A 17583-nucleotide genomic window follows, 5' to 3' on the forward strand; every position below is an offset into this window, starting at 1 on the left:
TAATACAATGACATTCATGCATTTAAGTGTGATTAAGTTTCCAAAGGGTCCAAATAATTATAGGGGCCACTGTATATTTGGGGAGAAAGGAAAGTTAAATACCCTCCCATAATGTCAACAAAATTCATTTTATGTGTAACATCTGATCAATTTCTTAAAATACGAGTCAAGTTTCCAGTTTATTTGTCGAATTTCAGAGGTGGTAGAGCTTTATAATAAGGTTCCATTTGTTAACTTTAGTAAATGCATCAGGTATGAACAAACAAAGAACAATATCTTTTTTACAGTATTAATCTTTGATAATGTTAGTTAATACAAATACAAGTGTCCATAATTAGTTCATGTTAGTTTAAAGTGCATTAACCTGTTAACCTGCACCCCCACTCAGGGGCTCACAGCTGAAAATGATATACCTGAATTAAAATAAATACAGCTCCTGAGAACAGTATACCACAGGCACAATTAAGGTCTCTTTGGAAAGAAGACACTTGGCACTCTACTAACAATCAATCAGAGTTGATAATGCTCAAACAAATAAAAAATTATAAAAGTTGAAGTGCCTCATAAATAATGTGAACTTCAAAAAATGTTTTATTATTTCATGTATAAATATATAAAAATAGACCTGGAGGAATCCAATTAGGTAAATAATTGAAAGCCACAAGTCTCAACAGTTTATATTTCAAACTTGAGGAAGATATAATGAAAAATGGGGTTCCTGCAAGCTTTTTTCCAAGACTATGTCAGTTCCCTTTCTCCCTCCCCTGCCCGAGGCACATCCCCAGAAATGACATCCCCAAACTAAAATAATTGTAGTTACTGAACAATTTGCTCTACATGCACAATTTAGACATATTTAAAAAGAAGACACTTTGGAGTTTATTACCCAAATGTAAAAGTTGAAAAAACTTACACAGACAAAAATTTATAGAATTTAAAGTGTCTTGAAGATCATTTGTACTGCAAGTAACATTTCATTATTTTATGAAAAAATAAATGAAAACAAACCTGGAGGAATCCAGTTAGGTAATTGATTGAAAGCCACAAGTCTCATCAGTTTATATTTCACATTTGAGGAAGATATTATGAAAAATGAGATTTCTGCAATATTTTTTCCAAGACTATGTCCAGGTACCAAGAAGCCTCCTTGGATACCTCAAAAAGCAACCTAATGACCAAATGTTATGAAGGGTACTGCAAGCTATTTTAGTCATCATATACACTGTTCCATGCTTTTTCAATTATAAAATAATCCACACAACCATAAGACTTTATATAAGTGATTTATTTGCACAACAGAACAATAAAAATATAAGTAAAATATTATGAAATATTTAAAACAATAAATGTATAAAAAATAACTGAATTTCTTTGCAACAGAAAAGGCAAAGAAAAAAATTCAAAAATGCTGTTGTCTCTGGCAAAATGCTAAGTCCTGTTTAGTCAGTGCTGGTCATGCCAAACGTCCTCGTCAGTTGAACAGTTCCACTTTTCTTTAGGGGTGCTTGGGGACACAGCGGTATGGACTTGGTTTTTCTGCTGCTCTTTTTGCCTCTCCCTTTTACTGGTCGATTCAGGTCTAAAACAGCAAGTGCAGATCTTGAAGAATTTGAGAGCTTGCATCTCTTTTCTACTGGTTGGCTGGTGCTTGGATGCCACTCTTCATCTGAAGATTCAACTTGATGGCTGTTGCATGGGAAAGAATAGAAAGATAATTAGCACCGCATGTCAAGTAAATAATTCTGTATAGTTTTTATGTGGCTGGCCATTCAATCAACAATCAAACTGATGGGCAGTCGTTTAGACAGCATGGCCAGTGATACAGACAGCATTCGTATGGATGGTCAGACATAGAACCAACAATCACACTGATGGCCAGCCATCAGACAGGCCATTTGTTTTATAAGGTAAATGCACTGTGGTCTGAAAAGATGATGCTACTTTATTTCTATTTATTTCTATTTGTATATATTGGACAATTGTAACGTTGTTTAGTTATTTCTGTAATTTTTCCTAGCACAAACACACTATATATATATATATATATATATATATATATATATATATATATATATATATATATATATATATATATAGTGTGTGTGCTAGGAAAAATACAGAAAAATGTCAAGTCTATTTATATTTATACTGTATAGGACAATTGTACAGGTGTTTATTTGTTTCTGTTTTTTTTCCTAGCACACATACATTATATAGATATATAGTGTGTGTGTGCTAGGACAAAATGACAGAAACAACTAAACAACTGTACAATTATCCAATAAATACAAATATAAATAGATAAATAAATAAATACATATAAAGTAGCATTATCTTTTCAGACCACAATGCATTTACCTCATAAATCAAATGGGAAAACAAACACACTCACACTCACACTCACACTCACACTCACACTCACACACACACACACACACTCACACACACACTCACACACACACTCACACACACACTCACACACACACTCACACACACACTCACACTCACACTCACACACACACACACACACACACACACACGTATAATGTGTGCATGTTACATAGCAACTCACCGATGTAAAATTGGACCATCTTTTCCATCCTCAAGCATATCACCCTCGGCGCTGTCTTCACTCTCCTCAATTTCGTCATCGCTGCTTCGAGTGATCTCAAATAAAACATCTTCAGCAGAAAAAAAACTTCTTTTGACGATCCATTTGATGAGATAATCCGTCCAGTAAGTAAGACGCGAAAACAGATGTTTTCCGTCTTTTTACTATGGCTTGTTTGTTGTCAAATGAAGGGGTGTGGTCACAGCCTACGTCGCAGGTTAGCTCCTCAATAGAGAGTGGCTGATTCAAATAAATAAAAAAACATCTTGTTCGCGAGGAATTTAATCTACCCGGTTATCGTTGGAATCGTGCACTGCTTGGCTACATTTTCTATCAGTCATATAATTTCAATTCTTTCATTGGCTTTCGTTGTAAAGACAAAATAATAGAATCAGCATATCATGACGTCAAAAAAACTGACCGCAGTGTTTGGATATTTTGACCTATATATTGCCTATCTTTGTATTTGTGTGTGTGTGTGCGGTCTTAATTTGTTCATTACACTCTAAGCAACACACACATATAACGCTCGGCTACCGGAGTCTGTTTTTATGCATAATTTTATTGCATAACCGACAAGTATGATACTTCACCCTGAAGAAACTTCGATGTAAACAAAGGAACAACCATCGATGTTACAACGTTATTGTTTCTTTGGACTAAAAATGCTCTATGGGATGTTATTCAGTGGACTCTCACCTTTCCATTCAATCTGGAACTTTTAGCAGTGGATGCGTGTGTGGCTCGTTATTACGACACTACTGGTATGTACTCTGTTTTTGATTACGTGTGTTTTGATCTGTACTGCTTACATAAATGCAAGAAATACATTCGTTATAAGCTTTTCATCGAAAAACAGAGCTCTATCATCGATGCTTGAGGCTTACACCTTTAAAATTATATATAGTTTGCCAAGATTAATGATGTTCTTTCACGTTAAATCTATTCATAAACATGAAACTAGTGGGGGAAAAAAACTCTTCAGTGCGCTGGCGCACTGGCAAAGGTTAACAGGTTAACTAATGGTAACATATAAACAGTAAACAAGTTTAAATTCAGAGGAGAAGATATAAGAGTCATAGAGCAAATTATACTGATGTACAATGGTATTCTAGGATTAAACTTATTCTGGTTTATAATTATACTGATGTATAATTATGAACAATGGTATAGGAAAACACACTGTGTATTTTTAAATTGTGAGGGTGAAAACATGCCATCATAAACGTGATAAAATCCCCCTGAATATTAATTCAGTGGCTTTTAACCCTTAATTAAAAAAGTTAATTTCTTACACTTTACTGTTAGGATATTTTGGAATGAGATATGCCTTTTTCTTTTCTTTTATTCCTTTCTTTTTTAAAGAGTACAAGCAAACTACTTCAGAGAGCTCAAATTAGTCACTCTGTAATAAATAATTCAAGTGAACAATTAATCAGGTTAATGAGACTAACTGCTCTAACTAATCTGTGTTCAGTAAAATAGCATCCATCTTTGTGGAGTACGATCTTTAAATGTAATCCTGCCCAATTCTGCACAGTTCAATATATCTGCAACCTGGCTATACGCCAGAAAGCAATGAAGCATGCTGAGCTATTTTAAACATACATTTAAATACATAATCAAAATGTAGATGCACAAGCATTACACAGTATTTCAGAGGATCAAAAACAAAACAGAAAGATGTTCTCTAGATTTTTAAGTGCTTTCAGTCATTCAGGTGACAGTAAACTCACAAGAGTTCATTTATATTTTATTTTCGATAACAAATGATCATTTTTAAATGCACTTATTAATGGGCAGACCACAAAACCTCTGTGCACGAAAACGGCAAGCCTTGTCACGATGATACACAATCTAAAACCTCTAAATGACCAACACAACTTCTCTGATCTGCTCTTGTGTCCCTCTTTTTCCTTTCTAAAAGATTATATAGTTACCTGCACACATCCATCTTTTTGTCAGACCATGTCTCATCCTATATCACGTCATTCAAGGAAAAATATCCCCCTATGTGGCCGCTGTCCTTGACCGTGATATGTCAATTGGTTGCCGGTCCTTCTCCAATCCACAAGAGGCATTGCAGGGTTTGTGAGAAATTGCTCTTTCAATTATGTTATAATAAAATGTTCCCCACAGACCTTGTAGTTTAATTTTAATTAGAGTAACTGGAGGTAATCCATATCAGGAATAGCAAAGCCTTGACATTCTGCATGGGCAAGCACCACTCACGTTTTCATTATAAAATATATAAATCTTGCTGGTTAATATCATTTGACGATTCATGCATGATAAGACATGCGACATTTATTGAAGCTGAAGTGTATAATTTTTTCAAAGTTACATTACTTCTTCCTATCCCAGCTTAATATGTATAGACATCTATATTGCCCTACATAACCAATACACACCTTTGTCAAAATTGAGTTATAACCAAAATTTGGTCTCTTATACTATGATGAATAAGTAAGTAATTTTTGGTTTTATTTCCACAAAAAGTGTAATTAATGTGTCTCTGTGGCACTCCCAACTGACCCAACATTGGCTCAAACAATGGCAGGAGTTTGGGCTGATTGAACTGATTGTTTGGGAAAACTGATTGAAAAGTCTTTTTTTATTCTGTTTGGTGTCACCATTGGAGCAGACATTATCAGACTGATCTCACAGAATTTGGTGACAGTAGGTCGAAAGTTCCTACTGAAATAGATCTATGCTTCCCAAATTGGAATCACTGCTCTCAGTGGTCGAAGCTGAAAGTATTGAAAATATGGGCGCTCCAGCTTCTGGGTGAAATGTCCACAAAGTGGTGCCAGAAGTGAATTCTTTTTAGTTTTTTTTTAGTTTGGATTAGGATGTATGGAATGCAGTACAGTCATGCAATAACCATACATCCTAATCCAAACCCTAAACCTTACCATTAGTGGAGTTAAAATGTAATCTTTCAGGGAAAATGCAACCTCTAAATCACACTTATCATTGTCTATGTGAACACAACATTCAGTAGCAGCATGTCAAATTGCCATGTGATCAGTTCTCCTTTAAATTTAAGCATTTGATATAAGGAATACAGAAAGCATGTCTCTCCCATCCACATGAGCCATTGCTGTGTTTGTAAAGATTGCTCCTTAAGTTATGTTGTAATTGTGTTTCACCCACAGACCACACAGTTTAATTTTAATTAGACCTACCGTGGGTTAATCAAGATCAGGAATTGCTGAATGATTTGTAGATGAATAGGAGCCAATTTACAGATGGCAAGGTATCTATCCCTATCCATAATGCTTTATCACCCCTGAATTGCCAAATTGGCCACCTGTATGTGGCTGTAGAGAGCAGATGAGGAAAATCCAGTACCACCTGGGGGGCTGTCACTCTTAATCAGGGTCCAGAGGTCTTGGGCATCAGGTAGCAATGGAAGCAAATGAACAGAAATACTTTATTTGTCCCAATGAGATACATTTGTTTTGAGCATACATGAAGGTACAAGAGAGACACTGGCAGCTCTTTGGCCACAACAGCAAAGAAAAACTTGACCTCACTGAATTGGAGTTGGACGCATTTCAAACAGCAGCTGCTCTCATGGAGCTCTGTGAACCTATGCTGCTGCTGACAAAATCAAGAGGCTTTCTAGAGGAACATTTTGTTGCTCAGAGGTTGCTTTTGCAAAGCACAGGAGACTCAATAGAGTTCTCTGCTATGTTTTATATCAACATAGTATCAACTTAAAGGTGAAGTGTGTAATTGTGGTAGGTTCATTTCATTGGTAGATTGATTCTCCTGAAAAGTGTAAACATTAGCTCTAAACTTCCCGACAAGCCAGACTTGGCAACTAAAGGTGTGAATAGGTGGCGGGACTACGTGTATGTCCAACCAATGGAAGATGTCATTATTTTTGCAATTCCATTTGGTGAAGCTAGTGGCACAGAACTACTTCACCTTTAAATATCAGATGTAAAAAAAAAGACCAAAAGAGACAAATTATTGACATATTCTAGTAAGAGTGCAGGACTGATTCTCCACGTATGGTCTCTATTCTGAATAACTGCAGGTCTCCTACTTTATAATACTTTATAAATATGTTATTAAATTAATATTCCGGGTTTAATACAAATTAAGCTCAATTGACAGCTTTTTAATTTTTTTTTTGCATAATGTTGATTACCGCAATATTTTATCTCAACTTGTTTCTCAGTAAATGGGGCAGATTTATGGAGGATTTAAAGGCGAAAATGTGACATAAATCTATAGAAGCATAAAATCACTAAGATTATTGTTCTGTTGAAACTTGTGTATTACTTGTACATACACACACACACAATCAGCCACAGCATTAAAACCACCTGCCTAATATCACGTAGGTACCCCTCGTGCTGCTAAAATAGCGCCATCCCACATTTCAGAATAGCATTGTATTTTACAGAGTGGTTATCTGAATTACAATAGACTTTGTCAGTTTGAACCAGTGTGGCCATTCTCTGTTGACCTCTCTCATCAACAAGGTGTTTCCATGTTGAGCTTTGTATTAAACCCAGAATATTAATTTAATAACTTATTTATACAGTATTATAAAACAGGAGACATGCAGTTATACAGAATAGAGACCATAAATGGAGAATCAGTCCTACACTCTTACTAGAATATGTCATCAATTTGTCTCTTTTGGTCTTTATATATATATATGTAATATATATGTAATATATATATATATATATATATATATATATATATTCTTTTATTACATATTTTAATAATTAACACAGCTATATTGTAAAAAATTGGAACACCCAATCGCAAAAATCACAATACATATTGAGTCAGCAACTTAATATTGTTGTAATATCAAATCGGTAGGTCTTTGGCAATTCCCACCCCAAGAAATCATGTTAACACACATATTATTTCAACTTGTGGCTACACCTTTAAAACAGTGTTTATTTTAATGTTTATGGATTGTCCACATTCACTTCCATTGTAAGTGTCTCACTGTAGCACAAATGTTTGCTTTTTGATTTTTTGTATTAAACCTGGCAAATTCCTTTAAGTTTTCAAGGAAACTACACCTTTTCACTAACCAAATAGCTCCAAAAAAAATCCTAAAATTAGTTTATTGGCTTGCATAGCCAAGCAAACAACATTTTCTCACAGATGTTTTCGGGTTTCCTAAATAAAAAAGGCAAAAATGAATGAACTTTTAAGGCCTAAATAGAAAGATTTGCATTTGTAAAACCAGCCCACAATCACAGTGTCTTTGAAAATGTAAAAATGTTTGCTTGCTAGAATATGAATTAAAGCATTAATTTCTCATTTGTTGACATTCTCCTCTGGGGGATGTGCGGCACCACTCTTAAATATGTAGAAAGAGCAAAGTAGGCCTATGTCGCAGATGGCAAACACCAATTTTTATGCAATGTGTTCTGCTCATAAATGAAGACTTGAAAGGCAGAGTGAAAGTCGAAACCTAGTCAACAATGCAGGATTCACATACATTTTTGGATAGGCTTTTTTTGTGTGAAAATGGTCTCGGATTTGATGAGTATTTGCAATCAACCTATGCAGAAATGTGATGTATTAAGTAAAGGCTGATGGACACTTCAGTAATAGCTTACTTTTCAACTTCAAGCGTCTTAATGGCACACATGTGTACATAACCTTAAGCAGTCTTGCCTACCAATACCTATTTATATTAGTTTGCACAAAACTTCATACTTCAAACCAATATGTCTGCATCTCTGAAGCCTTGAAACTTTGACATTTCTAAACTGACAGACTGTCTGCTTATAGATCGGCATTGAGTTACACTTCAATAGACTGCCTCAGCTCACTGAATGCCAAGTTCCTTGACCTTGGTAGATAGTCCCACGTGGTAAACCATGTTAAGGAGATATCTAGGCCCTGTCTGCCCACAGAGGTGACTCATTCCTCTTCGTCTATATCATGGAGACCTACCATAGCATTGCAATATCTTTAAAAACCTCTCCCGACCTTATATCAATGCCAAATATGAAATGCTATTGTAGCTGAGCTCTCTCTCCATCATTGATCTTAGTCAACAAATCCTCTACCACCAAACCATCCAGCGATCATTCCCCGAACGAGACCGCTCTCTGCCAGGCACAGGGGGATCAACTTTATATGTCAAGCGTGGGGGGCGGTTAAAGGGGCTTGACCTTTCGAATGAGTCCTGTGTAACTGGAGAGCGATATGGGGCTGCTGGAATGGAGAGATCATCTCTTACCTTGACAGCCACCAGCATCTTGTCCTTAGTGGGGTTTAGGTTGTAGCACTCTGCCAGGAACACCTTCCCAAAGGCTCCCTCGCCCAATTCTCTCTTGAGCACAATGTCTCGGCGCTTAATGTGCTGTACATCTGGAGAGAGAGAGAGAGTAAGAGAGAAAGACTGAGTGGATTTTGTGACAATCTTCCTACAGGGCGGTGCATTAAGAGATTGAGATATGTGTGAACTTGTGAGTTGGATTTCTGTCACACAGTATAATCAGGTGCCTTGAAAGGTATATGTATAACAAAGCTAGAGGCCACATTTGTCTCGATACATTCTTATAAACGTTGACATTGCTTTTTTATCTGACATGACATATACAAAATGGGGCACTCCTGTGCTAAACCCTGAAAAAAACAACTGGACACAGTACAATGGACCAAGACGTTCATCTTGCACATGTTTACATAGAAACATAATGTTTGCAATTGGAAATATGTCACATTACTTATTTCTGTATTCGGCAAATTCTGTTTCATGTTGTCTTTTAGTTTTAAAAAGGTAAATCATAAGGCTTTGATAAACATGATGCACTGATGCAAGCCTTTGATGCAATTTATGTTTTCTAGCAGTCATGTACATACCACTTTTATCCTAGATTATTGCTGTGATCTCTAAGAGCAATTAATTTAACCTGATTGCAAAAACGTATGCCTGATGTATTTATTTATACTATACACACCAGAGATTGTTCATTTGCATCATTTTACTTCAAAAGCTTTACGCAAGCTCCCATCGGTGCTGCGGGTATCAGATGAACTCCTAAATACAAGAGATCAGGTGGATTTGCCCCTCAAAGAGTGATGAATGAAGTCATGTGTGGTCCACTGGGCAGGGTAATGGAGCATCAACCAGTCTGTTGCCGGTTCAAGTCCCTGCTGATCTTTACTATGGCTCCGCCCTTGAGTGAAGAGTGTAACCTCATGCACCTTCATAAATACTGCCACAATGTTAGAGACGGCAGGTAATAATCTGGAGATGATCATCTCCTGTCTGACTTTGATGTACAGACAATCTCTGCATGTTATGAAGAAATTTGATAAATACAACGAAACATAGTGGGTCACAATGTGCAATAAATAGCATAAAAAGAAAAGCTCTGTCCAACGGGATAGCTTTTTAGAGCACTTTAACACACAATGCATCTTTACAAAAGTGTACAAGATAGCGTAACAGTAGCCAGCTGGTATGTGATAGTTGTGTAGTGTGTAAAAACTCACTCTACTGGCCTTAAGAGACGCGCTAGCGACCGAGGCTATAGCCATGGCTTTTATAGCCTCCTTGCTAGCACGTCCAACTCCCATGCCGGGGGATCAAGTGGGACCGGTTACAAACGCATTACAAATAATGCAGGCTATGCCACCAGGATGTGTTTTTGAAGTAACAAGTGATATTTTTCAAACAAGAAACAGATTACTTTTTTATTTATATAATTATTTTACTGAGATATGCAATTGAAAACCTGTCTTTCCCCATTACATACTAACATAAGCAAAAGTGTCTACAAAGCAAGATTGGCATGACGCAATACATAAAAACTAGACCGCTCCACTATAATCAATGAAGCCGTCTACAATGCAAGTGGTGCAAAGTCAATATAGTGGCATAGTTATTGAATGCAAACTATGCCAGGGAGACAAACGCTGTCTATAGACGAAAATACCGCTTAGCCAAGATGTAGTTATACCATTCTAAAAGAAACAGAACCTTGGCCAACTAAAGGTATTGCAGAAAAAGAAACATACTAATAGTAGGCCTCACTCATAAAAACACAAGCAGAATGAATTTCTGTGCAAATCATTTGTAAAACCATTCTTACGTAAATTAACAAATAAATGACAACATCAATTTATGTAAGAATGGTTTTATGAAAGATTTCCACAGAAATTTGTTCTGTGAAATTCTTTGCACATAAATTCTTAGTAAACAAATTCTCCACCACGTCCATTTGCAAGCCACAATTTAGGGATACCGTTCTGCAAGTTGACCAACTAATGGTAACACATTTGAAAAAAAAATCAAAAATTCAAAAACATTTGACACAAATCATTTACGGAACCATTCTTAAGTAAATTGTCAACGTAATAAAGACAATTTACGTTAAAAATGGCTTTACGAATGGTAAATGGTCTGCACTTATATAGCGCTTTTTTAACCTTAACAGTATTAACAGAGCTGCCATGCAAGGTGCTAGCCTGCCATTGGGAGCAACTTGGGGTTCAGTGTCTTTCCCAAGAACACTTCAGTATGTGGAGTCGCGTGGGCCGGGAATCAAACCGTCAACCCTATGATCAGTGAGCAACCCGCTCTACCACCTGAGCCACAGCCGCCTCAGAATGATTTACACAAATTCGTTCAGCTTGTGTTTCATGAATCAAGCCCAATGTAACATAACAAGTCACTTACTTAGGAGTAACAGAATAATGCATCACACCAACACTGTATACGTGTAAACCATTGATAGCCCAAATGCAATACGGATAGAAATGTCCAATTTAGAAGATTTAACTGCGGCTACAGAAGCGTAACACGTCTTGATGTACGGCACTCTGAGTGTGTCTTTGATCTCTGTACCTTCCACCTGTTTTCATTCCCAGAATCCAGTCTGCTGTGAGGCAGCATAGCTCCATATGGCCAACCAAAGCAGCATCTGGTATTTACTCAAAAACAGGAGTTTTGGATAAGCCACCGAGCAACATCAATACTTACTGCCCAAAGCAAAAAACATTCTACCATTTTTCACACAGGATGACTGATTCTGGAAGGAAAAAAATTGAAAAAAACAAAAACAAAAGCAAATATTGATGAATGGACAACACTCGAGGAAAGACTTTTGTATTAGCTGGCAAACGCCCCATTCTCTTTCTAACCAGAGGACCTAATCAGCAGAAACATATTAGGGACAATTTGATTTAGGGCTGCTGAGGCAATTGCACATTATGGCAGGCGTCCAATGATGATGGTAAATATTCTGCCTCAACCCTAAGCATACTAGATTTTACGAGTCTTTGCTGCAGAGTGTTTTTCTGCACAGGCACTGGAGATTAAGACAAAAAGGATGGTGAACACATGCATTACTTCCAAACTAATTAAATAGCATTTATTTAATCATGACACCACCAGAGAAGCCAAGACAAAGATGGAGAGAGCTTTCTTTCTCCTTTTCCTGTTCTCTATATTCTTGTGAGTGATGGGTTCACAATTAGCAGGCGACGGGCATGCTAGAAGCACCTTCAGTTTGCAGTGCAATTAAGACATAAATTGCACAGGCTAATTGTCTTATTACGCCAACTGTTGTGTTGGATTCACCTCACAGGTTGCATTGTGAAAGGGCACTCGTCGGAAGAGGTTACCCGCGCTAGAATTTGTCTGTCTAAACGTAGCGAGCATCTGGGAATACAGGACACCAACTATCCTAATTAGATCGTTTTTTCCCCCTCAGTTCTCCCACAGATGTTTACTCGGTACGATCGTACATTACATACCAGTTCAGACCAAATCTGAATAGGCCTCAAATGCATATAAATCTTGTTTGGTAACAGGATTAGACTGGACTATCCCCGCAGCAATTTACTACCTCTCTAGGTTCGAAAGCCATGGTAAATGAGTCTGAAAGAGCACCTGTTCATTTCTAATCAGCCACAATGTCATGTCCTCCCACCTGATGACTTAATGCAGTTACAAATGTTTTTGTAAAATACTCCTTTTAAAACATTACACACTTTCTGAGTTTTGACAAAAATAAGGTAACAAAAGGAAAAACAAAGCCTTTCTTTAGACAGGCAGCAACAATCTTTAGAACCATAAATAAAACCATATTTGTATTATTATTAATATATATATATATATATATATATATATATATATATATATATATATATATATATATATATATATATATATATTTTTTTCTATATTTATAAGCTATATTTTCCAATGCATTTGGAATATTTTACACCAAATTGATGACATGAAAATCAGACAGAGCAAAACAAAAGTAAGCACACACTAAGAAAATAAATAAAGAACAGAAACCCCCTCTTGGTTCTCTCAGGTAAAAGAACTTGCTGCGTATTATTCAGTGTTATCCGAGTGGGTGCTGTACATTAATAAGCTGAGGGAATTCCTCTCACTCTTTAACTCCACTGTTCTTCTCTTCACTGTTCTGTCATGCGTATCAATACGCTGTTCTCTCACTTCCTGTCTGGCAGGAAACATATTACTGTCATTTGTCGTGTCAAAGAAGGAACAGTGAACCAGACGTGAATCTAAAACATAAAAAAATAAATAAAGCCTAATCATATTTAACCCCAATATCAAAAATAAATAGTGATAAATTATATCTTGCATATACAAAATCTTATCTTGCATATACAAAAGCCTGTTTTAGAAAAATTATGATTTTTTTTAAATTATGACTATTTTCATCACAATTGTAACATTTTCTCTAAAAATATGCAACCTGGTCATACTTACATACACACATTTTTTAAAAATGTGTTGAATGAAAAAGAAATGAACACTACAAAGACTTTTATTCTGTTTCACACAAATGATGAGTAAAAGGGCAGATTATCAGTTCAGGAAAACCTACTCTTCACCTGTTCCTAACTCAATGCTATGACATCTAAACACTTTCACTACAGCATGTGACTTTTAAGGTGATGCTTTTCAACATTTGCATTATATAACCAATGACATTTACAAGCTAATTCGAGTTTAATCTAATTTCAGCGTGAATTACTTGTAAACCAGTCACAAATGTGACACTCATTAACTGTTTATCATGTCACGTGCTTTTTATGACATTAAGTTTTAGGGTAGGGAGGTAGGTTTTGCTGATTTTAAACTTATTAGAGCTTTAAGAGACTAAATTGTACTCGCATTTAGCGCCTCACAGGGGACATTACACCTTGGAACTGCAGCGTTACAAGTAATGTCCAACGTAAAATGATTTTGCAAATATGTCACAACGGTCATGTCATTTTCATGAGATCAGGCTCAAATTGTCATTATTATAAAAAAAATCTAATTCTTCCTGCAATGGTTTTTGACACAAAATAATTTTGCAATAAAATCAGTGTAAATTATATTCAGTACAAAAAATACTACAAAATATTTGCAATTGTACAAATGCATGTCAAAATTTGTATATCTTTGTTTTTAGTGCATTAAGGTGGGCAATTGAAAATGACAGTGAATGTGATTCCTATCATTAAAATAATGTTGCAATGCAAAAAATCTTAAAGGGATAGTTGAAAAATGAAAATTCTCTCATCATTTACTCACCCTCATGCCATACCAGATGTGTATGACTTTCTTTCTTCTGCAGAACACAAAGATTTTTCTAAAAATATTTCAGCTCTTTGTCCTCACAATGCAAGTGAATGGTGACCAGAACTCAGAAAGTCCAAGAGGGACATAAAGGGAATTATAAAAGTAATCCATAAGACTCCAGTGGTTAAATCCATATCTTCAGAAGTGAAATAATAGGTGTGGGTAAGAAACATATAAATATTTAAGTCCTTTCTTTTCTTTTTTTACCGGAAATCTATACTTTCACTTTCACTTCCACAATCTGGTGTAGAAGAGACTTTCAATTTCACATTTAGCCACCTACTGGTTGGGCTGGTCAAAGGTGGAGATTGATAGTAACAAATGACGTAAATATTGATCTGTTTCTCACCCACAGCTTTAGTTTCACTTCAGAAGACATGGATTTAACCACTGGAGTCTTATGGATTACTTTTACACTGCCTTTATAAGCTTTTTGGAATTTCTGAGTTATGATACCATTCACCTGCATTGAATGGACCTACAGAGCTGAGGTATTCTTCTAAAAATATTTGTTTGTGTTCTGCAGAAAGAAAATCATACACATCAAGGATGGCATGAGGGTGAGTAAATGATGAGAGAATTTACATTTTTGGGAGAACCATGCCTTTAATACTCCTAAAGTAGGCCTTGTTATCTTTATGTAAAAAATGTAATATATTTTTTCTGTTGATTTTGATGAGTTTGACTGATGTAATGACCTTTTGGTTGATTGACCTTTTCTTTTTTTCCATCAAAGCCAAGATAACAAAACGTGAATCAAGAGACACTTTTCAGCATTTTACATCTCAATTAAAAGCAACTCCGTCGCTTCGAGAGCAACAAGCCCACGCTAAATAGAGTCCTGTGTGACAAGGCCACATGTTGTGTTTGCAAAGATGTCCAAGTGTTATTTTTCCCCAGGCTCGATTAAACGAGTACATGTGCGATGCAACCGACCTCCAGATACTATTAATAAAGCATGGGGTTGTGCAGTCATTTTCAGGCAAGGTTAATGCAAGCCTGTCTTCTGTGTTGTCCCTGATGCAATGTGTACATCTTTTGCTTGCTATCGGGACTGGCTTTCAGATGGCGCCCCGCAAGGACTCTTGGAGGGGAACATGGGACATGCGTCTGTCTGTAAACACACACACACCCCTTCCGTTTATCATAAGCGTACTGCAGTGCAAAGACACGCCCACTTGACAACCATGTGTCCTACATACACACAACGGCACTGTGCCCTTTTTCTCCTCCCCACAAACGCATAATGGAGTATCCTTGCTCACAAAAGTGGCACTGTCGAGAGAACGCATGTCTCGCAGGGCTAAATCAGGTAGGTGTCTACAGGGGCCGCTCAACTGAATGGGGACAAAAACAAAAAAACTACAGCTCTGCATCTCATTTTTATTTCATGTCATTTTAATGCAGAGAGGCAAGATCATTCTTGAAACATGTTATTTGCTCCTTTCTATTCTCAGTGGCTTTTTATTCTCTCTCTCTCTCACTCTCTCTCTCTCTCTCTCTCTCTCTCTCTCTCTCTCTCAAATAAGAAACAAATAATAAATTATCAGGTTAGGTGAAATGGCAGGATTCAGATGCAGTAATCTGAGTTTAGATTATTATTTAAAAATAAACAAAACAAAAAAAAACTACCCTGTATGGGAAAAGTCAACAGTCCAGGGCAGGCAAAGGGAAGACTGGCTGGGCTAGAGACACAGAGCTGGGACAGAGAGGAACCATCAAACAGACACCTGACAGGGAAAGTCTCATTACCGTAGCATGTAAAAAGATGGCTATTATGGTATTCACTTTATGGCAAAAATAAAAAAAATGATAAATTATGTAAATTAAATAAATACATAAATCATAGAACTGTAATACAGTAAAAATAAATGACTGACTGTGATGATAATGAGAATTATGATTGAGAAAAGAATAGGAATAGTAGAAGTAAAACGTTTTGATGTGTTAAAGTGAATTGGGCACTAAAAGTGTCCTGAAAATGATGTCAATGCAGAAACATTTAAAGGTCCTAAATATATGCTTAATTTATATATTTTGTATGATTTACTTTATTTTTTTCAAAATATTATTTATATCATTATATACCAGTTTTTGCAAGAGCAAATTCATAAACTTTTTCATTTCATCATCCTAATCTTAAATATTCATGTACTTTCTTGATTATCAGCGTAACAAAAATGTACATTCATTTTAGAATTTTTTTAGTATTTGATGACAACGTGCACTTTAATTAAAGCGTGCACTTTAGCTGGCATGATCTCTACAAGTTTGTGCAAAACCTGACCATTCATGTTCAGACCAAAAGGTGAGAACAGACCAAAATATAACTACTTTTTCTCTATAAATCTTGACATCAGCAATCTCCTTAGCGATCATGATTTTAAGCTCGATTACTCTTCCTAGAGCCATCTAGCACTCTGCGCATGTGTCAAGAACTAGGAAGTGAAATCGAGCTTGGCATCATTATCGTGCCAAGACATATTTTTCTGTTTGTAGTAAAAAAGGAGTTACATTATACAGTATACATCATATAACTTCTGAAGACATGGGTTAAACCACTGGAGTCATATGGATTACTTTTAGGCTGCCTTTATGTGCATTTTGGAGATTCAAAGTTTTGGCCAAAATTCACTTGCATTGAATGGACCTACAAAGCTGAGAAATTATTTTCAGAAATATTTGTGTGTGATATGAGGGTGAATGATGAGAATATTAAAACATTTTGGTGAACTGTTCCTTTTACATCGTCATTCATTTTGTTTAAATTTGTTTACATTTTTTCAACATCCAAAAATGTTGCTTACTTTCGGTTTAAATGAAAATAAATAAATAACTAAGATTTTTAATAGACTCTGACTTTTGGACCCCAATGTAGGTGAAATGTGTAAAATAAAAACACATGGTAGGGTGTTTACTGTTAATCACATGCTCTGGCGGCAATTGGCTGCTACCAGAGATTCATCTGGCATTCCTTGTGTGTATTAGTATGATAAATGTCTATCCTCAGGCCATTCCTACAGGGGTGTTTCAAATCCAGCATGCTACAATATACTGTATCTGCACAGGTTGTTGTCAAGGCCCAAATGTGAACAGAAATCTAGCTGCAAAATGTATCACCTGCTTTCATGAAGAGAAGAGACCAACAGCAATAATGGGGAAAAAAAAAGGTGAGGGCATCTACACACTAGAGAAATCTCTGACAGAATGTTTGATCAACGGATGTCAGAGTTCATTGCAGCAAACGTTAAAGTCGCCATTCACATTCTTTGCATTCAAGTGAGAGGTGACTGAACATTCTGCCAACAGCTCCTTCTGTGTTCTATGGAAGTAAAAAAAGGTAAAACGGGTTTTGAAC

The 17583-nt window shown here is 36.2% G+C and overlaps 1 protein-coding gene across 1 annotated transcript in view; it reads right to left on the minus strand.

Annotated features, from left to right (window-relative positions):
* The window catches only part of LOC127640471 (NT-3 growth factor receptor-like), a 245771-nt gene that overhangs the window by 21069 nt on the left and 207119 nt on the right, over window positions 1–17583 (minus strand). Inside the window, exon 13 of the mRNA XM_052123066.1 lies at window positions 8847–8977. Within this exon, the coding sequence (XP_051979026.1) occupies window positions 8847–8977 (131 nt within the window). The remainder of the gene's footprint in view (window positions 1–8846; window positions 8978–17583) is intronic.

This window comes from Xyrauchen texanus, chromosome 49 (genome assembly GCF_025860055.1).
Source record: "Xyrauchen texanus isolate HMW12.3.18 chromosome 49, RBS_HiC_50CHRs, whole genome shotgun sequence".
Classification (NCBI taxonomy): Eukaryota; Metazoa; Chordata; class Actinopteri; order Cypriniformes; family Catostomidae; genus Xyrauchen; species Xyrauchen texanus.